Source organism: Quercus suber, unplaced genomic scaffold (genome assembly GCF_002906115.3).
Source record: "Quercus suber isolate HL8 unplaced genomic scaffold, Cork oak 2.0 scaffold_195, whole genome shotgun sequence".
Taxonomy (NCBI): Eukaryota; Viridiplantae; Streptophyta; class Magnoliopsida; order Fagales; family Fagaceae; genus Quercus; species Quercus suber.
The window spans coordinates 349301-357089 of NW_027069653.1; the positions used below are offsets into that span (position 1 = coordinate 349301).

The 7789-nt window shown below is 34.1% G+C and overlaps 1 protein-coding gene across 3 annotated transcripts; it reads right to left on the reverse strand.

Annotated features, from left to right (window-relative positions):
* Positions 1-3215: 3215 nt before the first annotated feature.
* On the reverse strand, positions 3216-7789 carry LOC112023713 (putative ribosomal large subunit pseudouridine synthase SVR1, chloroplastic). 3 transcript variants are annotated; one of them, XM_024056335.2, is made up of 10 exons: positions 7219-7788; positions 7004-7083; positions 6623-6723; positions 6440-6512; positions 6182-6275; positions 6006-6054; positions 5513-5663; positions 5334-5390; positions 4297-4352; positions 3216-3779 (listed from the first exon to the last, which is right to left on the reverse strand). In XM_024056335.2, exons 1-10 carry the CDS (start codon positions 7709-7711, stop codon positions 3719-3721), a joined length of 1215 nt encoding a protein of 404 aa, XP_023912103.1. In that variant the 5' UTR covers positions 7712-7788; the 3' UTR covers positions 3216-3718. The 3 variants fall into 3 exon arrangements, with proteins under 3 accessions (XP_023912103.1, XP_065635047.1, XP_065635046.1); XM_065778975.1 differs by lacking the exon at positions 3216-3779 and adding an exon at positions 3807-4075 and having other exon boundaries at positions 7219-7789; XM_065778974.1 differs by lacking the exon at positions 3216-3779 and adding an exon at positions 3807-4078 and having other exon boundaries at positions 7219-7789.

The window sequence follows — 7789 nt, forward strand, 5'->3', positions numbered from 1 at the left end:
AAACTTCAGATTTATGTAAGGGTTGTCAATGGTCCGGATCGAGCAAAATATTATTATAAAAGCTCCCACTTTTGTAACACTTGGAAACTTTAGATTTATGTAAGGGTCGTTACTTCATTTTCCCAAACTATTGTCGAAGGCTTTAAAGCTCCATTTTCTTAATTCATATTTATAATTTTTCTTATTCTAGAAGTAGTTCCAAGCTATTGATTGCCTTTTGTTCACTAATACTGATATATGGGATTGAAATTGGTGTAGTTCTTAAGCATTTCTAGGAGACCATACCATATTATAAATTTAATATTAAAAATAATATGTAGAAAAATTGGAACTAAATCGCAATTACAGTATGCAAAATAAGGTATAATGATAATACTTACTTTCCAAACTAATGGTATGCCATTTTCTTTAATTAGCTTTGTTAGAGTATCCGTGCAATTATCCTCAATGTTCATATTCAAATTATTTTTAGTATTTAATAGATTTGTGAAGCAAGCTCCCAAGCGTTCAAATATAGTATAAGGAAATTTAGCCAAATATATATATATATATATATGGTATAAGGAAAATTGCAAAAGAAAAAAGACAAAAAAAATCTAAAAGATTTCGTGATTTTTTAAATTCATATAAAATAACTTCATGTTAACTATTAACATATTTTCTCAAATCTATTAAATTATAAACCTCATTCGTTCATATAGTTCACACTAATAAGGGGGAAAAAATTATTTCATTTATGCGTGTGCAATACAATACATTAGTATCAAAGTAAAAGGGAAAAAAAATACAAAAAAGACTAACATAGAGAATAAGTTAAAAAAAAAAAAAAAAAAAGTCAAAGTAAAAGGGAAAAAAAATACAAAAAAGACTAACATAGAGAATAAGTTAAAAAAAAAAAAAAAAAAAGTGAAATAAAGGTTGAAGGTTGGCAAAATAGTTTACAGTGACATATATATCTATCAAATCAAAAGTCTCAAAACCCATAAAACGTTCTTTGTGGCTTCAACTTGTTGGCAAAAATCCAGTCACACATTATCGTAAACCCAATACAATAGCTCCAACACCAAAAATCTCAAACAACCAAAGACCTATATCCAATCACAACCCTCACAAAACCCACAATGACCTATGACCTCTGCATCAAAACCACAAGTCATTTACATCCTTTCTAATTTGGAGAATCTCCTATGTGCATTTGAGTTAGGATGATATAAAAGACCATGGCAGGGGTATATAAAGGAGTAGAAGTGCAAGAGGTGAAAACCTAAAGAGAGAAAAATAGTCTTGAAACGATGTACCAAAGAAAATAGTCATTATCTTTTAATTGGTATTTATTTAGTAAACAAAGAGTACTTGTCTTGGTGAGAGATAGAGGAATAGTTTTGAAACGATGAATCAAAGAAAACAAAAAGTCCATATATTTTATTGCAAGAGAATCCTCAAGGAGAGTGCCACTTGGCAAAACCTATAAAAGCAAAGACCTCATATGAAAATGTATAAGATCCTGCCATGTTGCTACACTATTGTTGAACCACATCAACAGCCCTGTCATTTATTTGTTTTTTATATTTTCTTTTCTCTATTTAAACTTTTCTCCCTCCTATTTTTTTAAAAAAAAAAAGAAAAAAAGAAAAAAAAAAAGAAACTCTTCTTCTTCCTATTAATTCACATACCTACTATTACACTTCCTCCAATCTTCCCCTTTCATTTTTGCCTCTTTATCTCCTCACTACTTTACCGTTATACTTCCTTTCTCTTTTTTATATTTTAACTCTTCTTCTACCAATTTTATTTTGTATAAATTTGATATCGTTTTCTTATTCAATCCATATTTTTCCCACATAAAACTGTGAGTACTCTCTCTCTCTCTCTCTCTCTCTCTCTTCACTACTTTACCGTTATACTTCCTTTCTTTTTTATATATTTTAACTCTTCTTCTACCCATTTTATTTTGTATAAATTTGATATCGTTTTCTTATTCAATCCATATTTTTCCCACACAAAACTGTGAGTACTCTCTCTCTCTTAATGAATTTTTTGTTCTTTCTTATGACTCTAATTAAAGTTGATGGTTTTTTTTTTATTTAATTTTTAATATATGTTTTGGTTTTTTTTTTTTTTTTTTTTTTTGATGGTTTTTTTTTTATTTAATTTTTAATATATGTTTTGGTTTTTTTTTTTTTTTTTTTAATATCCCATCAGAAAGTCTTCTCTTTCCCTTTTATATCTTTGGTTGAATTTTAGTTTGGGTTAATACTTACTTTTTTTGGAAATAGGAATTTGAATATGCCTACCAATTGTTTGAGTAATAAATTATTATAGAGCTTATTGTTTATTCCTTTAGTTTCATTTTAATTTTGGCTAAGATAACATTGTAATTTTATAATAAATTTTGATTATTATGATAATTTCTTTATCCCTTAAGAGATGAGAAATTTGAATAATAAATTTAAAACTTATAAAGTTTAGTTATATATTAAGAAAATGTAATACACTATAATAGAAGTTAGAAGAATATGGTTCATCTTATAAAATATTAATCAAACATAAATAATAATAATAATAATAATAATAATAATAAAATGATATATTTGTAGGGATAAAAAGATTAAAAAAATACTTAATAAAAATCTTTTTAAAAAAATAGACAATACTTGAAGTAATGGTTACTTTTTATATATTGCACTTCATTACATAATATTTATATTTCTACATATCGCGTGAGTCAGTGGCTAGTTTTCTTTAATACCACAGCCTCACAGACTCACATGCCTGCTAGAGGGTCAAATGTCAATATCAATAAGCCTAGACTAAAGCAAATTTCACAAAATATTTCACAAATACCCAAGTGACAAGTTATAAATAGTATATGATAAAGTGATATCAATGGTGAACCAAAATAAGAATCAATAAAAACTTGTGAATTCAACTATTGTATCAAGTTAAGAATCAATAAAAACTTGTCAACTCAACTATTGTAAATTGTTGTCTATAGCATTACTTGGGACAGTATAGATGCCATAAACTTGTCAACTCAGTCGAGGCAGCATGCCACGTGTACTGCACGGCCCCTACATAAATCCCTGGGTAAACTGAGTAATAATCAACTCTACATTTGGAAAAGGCAGGCCAAAACCATGGAGAGATCTCATTAACCTCTCTAAATTACCGTAATAATAATAATAATATATCCAGTAACCACAGGACTGATATAATGCGTCTAAAACCTAGTTCAGATTAAAAAGAAAAACACCACATAATTCCTCATATGGAAGTGATAAAGTATTCCATTTTGTTTATGATTCAACTTCTGAGGTAAAATCATTACAATTCCTGATCTCTAATTAAAAAGCTAACACATTTTCAGCAATATAACCATTTTCTTTACAGCCTCTCCTTTGTCATTTGCAATATTTACAAAAAGAGAGCACTTGTAACCTACAATTTTTCTACATTTATATGAATGATCTTACCATTTCTCACCTTCCAAATTCTGCAATAAAGATCACTTGCATTGATACCAATAGTGGCATACTGGCATATACAAGATGCAGTCCAACTCAAGTACCCAAATTCTGTCCCTCCGAAGGGGGTGGTAATCACAACCAAATGGCTCACACCCATTACGGTAAAGTATTGACGAATTTCCATGGCAACACTCCAAAGCTGAACTTCATTTGAATTACGGAAACAAACTCCAGCATTGAGCAGAAGTTTCTTAACTCTTCCAACCCAGTGCCTTCAGATGGCTTTGTTTCAGTTCAATGTGCTTCCCTATCCTGAAAATACCAACGGAAGTTAAATTGTGATAGATATGAGAATAGCACTTGCATATCCTCAAGTGAGTCAAAGCAGCACTGACTTGTCTAAAATCAAAGGTATCAAATGAGAAATGCTGTTACACAGTTATGTACAACATTGACTTAGATACGTATGAGACAAGCTTAGACATAATTAGTGGTGGTATACTTGCCTTTTTTTTATTGAAGAGTTATGCATGCTCCCTGTAGATTTTGAACCCACAACTCACCCTCTACCTATTTTTCTAGAAGTGCTAAGTTCCAACTACCCATACCTGCTACTTTTTTTTTTTTCCAGGCAAAATGAATAAATCAGCACTCTGAGATTTTTTTTTATTTAACTTTCTTTTCCCACCCTGACCCCATTTATAAGTTACCCAGCGCTCATAAGAAAGCGTTGGTGAAAAAACATTAGACCCAAAAAAAAAAATAGAAGGAGAGAGAGAAGCACTGCCAAGGAATGATTTTAAAGAAAGTAATTATTTTGAGCAATTACCCAAGATCTGATGGAAGTCTGAAACCACCAATTCTTACACGCTTTAATGAATGAATCTGCAACAAGAAGAAACATAAGCAGCAAAGGTGAACACTCCAGAAATATAAATCAATAAGCTTTAAAGACCAGCTTTACACAAGAGTGATAGACCAAATGGTGGTACAAGATAATGCTCCATGTTCACTTATTAAATTTTTTTTTAATAAGTGACAGCATGTGTATTAAATTTCTGGAATGAACTGTGAACAGAATCTTCTGAATAGCACCAATAATGCATATGCCTACACATATGTATAATGAAATAACAATTTTGAACAAAAGCATTAAAATTGTCCTATAATCTTGAAAAATTGCAAAGCTACATTTTTCCCTATGCTATCTATATAAATGATGAAAGAACAACTCTACTTAACCATACTTCATGTGTGTGTGTGCACGCCATGTAATGGACAGATAAGTTACACTCACCCCTGGGTCTTGAACTAATGACTTTATCCACCATCCCAATATCAAGGGAGGAGGAAGTGCCATTTGAGTTAGTGTCATTAATCTCAACAATAAATCGATATTTAGAAAATTACTATGGCCCCCTTTACATTACAACGAACACAAATTTCATCAATTGAACGTACACATATCAGTACAAGTGCACAACTAAGAGGAAGGCAGGTTAAAGCAACTAGTCTTTCTTATCCGAAGGCAAGCAAGACAACAAGGGAGGTTTTAAGCAACTCCATGGTTTCCAGATGGGTTTCCTTTTGGGTTTGTCCACTTGTTTTCCTACTCAGGTTCTGGTTCCTATTCTAGAAATTTCAGATTGTCATTGCCAAAGGTTGCTTCCTTTCCTTTACAGTGCTTCAAGCTGTTGAAGTCATGCTTCAGGCTTGCTAGTAGAGATACGAAAATGGGCCATCTCAAGATAGCCTCAAACACCATTTCTATTCTATTGCCAGTTCCTTTCCTTGTATCAAAATATAGAGTGGGATGCCACTAACTCTGGAAAGTGAAAATGTTTTCATCAATTAACGAAAGCTAACCTCAAGTCCAGCATTTTTCACAAGCTCTCGAACTTCATGTTTCCTCCCTTCATGAACCTGCAGGATTCCAAATGAACGAATGAAAATTAAACACTAGCAGAAATGCAGTGGAATCTACCTGACAAAGGGAAACAAATGTATAGGATAAGTTATAGAAGACTGGAATAGGTAACAAGTACCACAATGCGAAGACGAGGTCTTGGTATATCTGGTTGTCGTGGTAGTAGCTCCACGGAATCTGGGGTGCAATGGACGCCCTCAATGACTGTTCCGTCATTGATGGCTATCAAGTGCCGCTTATTAACATCGCCATCTATTACTGCTATATATCTGGCAATCACCAAATGTTATGTCATCAGATTACGCGGGAATGGAAGTTCAATATTTATGCCCAACAGTAAAGTTCTGACTCGGGAGGCAATAAATAAATGACATTAGCATAAAGTTCATATCATGGTAAGCAACTAAACATTTTAGTTGTTGCTATCCAATGCATGCCAACCAATAAACTTTGAAGAGCATGCCAACATCAAATCAATTTCCCGTGAAATTGTACAAAAGTGTAGATTCACATAACTATTAAGTAATAATTATGGATGATAGGCTATTTTTCAGTAGAACATTTGTCCCCAACACAAAAAAATTAAGGAATGTATGCAGTTCAACACTCACTCCTTTGATAAGTTAGCTGAAGGATGTGAAATTTGTTGAGCAAAATCTCCTGAAAACAAACAGTATTGGACATGGTTATAAATGAACTCATCCAAATTTCAATCTATACTTAAAGAACTCCAAGGAAATAATCGTCTTTAAGGCACACCAGGTTGCATGCATTGCAGTTTACATACCATCATTAGTCACAATAATCAAACCGGTAGTGGCAACATCAAGGCGCCCTATGGTGAACAGTCGTGGCTTGGGTGCTCCTGAATTTCTTTTATCCTGGAAATGCACACTATTATTTGTTTAATTTGCTCAATGTTTTTTTTTTTTAACAAAGTTTACAATTAATTTTTCCATGATGGTAGTTTTTCTTTCTTTCTTTTTCCTTTAGTTAAAATCAACAACCAAAAAACATTAGATAGAAGGTTTCCGCCCACACGTACCAATATCTTCAAATAATCATCAAACAGACTCAACACTGACTTAGACTCTTTGTCCCCAGATGAGCAAATGTACCTGTCACGACATAACTACATTAATTTACACACACATCACCACCTAAAGAGCTCAATCCATAAATGACCCCAATGATCCAAATGAAAAGAGCATTAGCAACAGTAACAAACCCTTTTGGTTTGTTCAAGGCAAGATAAACCTTTGGAGGCTGCTTCTTAGGAAGACGGTTCCCATTGACATAAATAATATCCTTCGCAGGATCAACACGAGTCTGCAAATAGCAACACACTATTTATATTCACACAAACGCAAAAGGCCCAACTCATTTTGATATCAACAACAATAATAAACCCCTAAGAAGCACGGACACTCCAAAACATGATGCCGAGACACTCCTGCACGCGTGTCCTCATATCCCCATCTTATCGCATCCTATTTTTTCAAGAATTACCGTGTTGTTGTGTCTCATGTCATTGTCCATGCTTCTTAGAATCAAATGCAGAGAAACATAATAAGAATACGAATGCAAACACAACTATTTATGCTATAACCTGTGGAGTATTGCACACGGAACCATTAACAGTAACCTTGCCTCCAAATATAAGCTCTTCACTACTCCGCCTCGATGCCACTAAAAAAATATATAACAATATTCTCTGTTACTTCCTTAATTGTCGCAAACAACACATACTAACAATCAGTTACATAATTGTGACAAGTAAAACAATCAAAAACAGTAGTTGAGACAGAACATTGTTAATGTTACCTCCGGCGGCAGCGAGAACCTTACTTAGGCGCTGAGGGGGGTCCTTGAAATTATCATTATAGAATCTCCGAGCAGCCTTGGAATAGTTGGATTTAGGAACAACCTCGGAGCTCTTGTTTTTGTTAATCTTGTTTTTTTTGGTCACTTTGGTGGTGGTGGCGGTGGCGGTGTCGGAATTGGCCGTCGCGTGGAGAAGACGCGCGGGAGGGTGCATTTGGAGCTTGAGGTTGCCATCTTCGCCCCGGACAATCCACGGGATGATGAGCTGGCCTCCGGATTCGGGGTCGGAGTCGGAGAACGGGTCGGGTTCGGAGGGCTTGGGTTTGGGCTTTGGCGGTGCGAAGGAGATGTTGAATTGTGGAGGAGAGGAAGAGGAAGAGGAAGAAGGAAGTGAAGAGGTTATGATGCGAGGAAGTGTACGGAAGGGTCTGAGAGTGAGAGAGGGTTTGGAGAAGAGGAGTGAGGAAGAGAGTGATGCCACTGTTGCTGCCATTTTTTCTCAAGATAATTTGGAGGGTTCGAACTTTTGAAGGATTGGCTGAGAGGCCTGAGGGGTTTGGGTTTAACGACA

What these genes read in the sequence shown, in the direction of transcription:
- LOC112023713 (XM_024056335.2), bottom strand. Translation starts at nt 7,711, where the DNA reads ATGGCAGCAACAGTGGCATCACTCTCTTCCTCACTCCTCTTCTCCAAA. An exon ending in GATTATTGTGACTAATGATG is followed by an intron (nt 6,055 to 6,181) that starts GTATGTAAACTG and finishes GTTTGTTTTCAG; the next exon opens with GAGATTTTGCTCAACAAATT. An exon ending in TCAGCTAACTTATCAAAGGA is followed by an intron (nt 5,664 to 6,005) that starts GTGAGTGTTGAA and finishes GGTGATTGCCAG; the next exon opens with ATATATAGCAGTAATAGATG.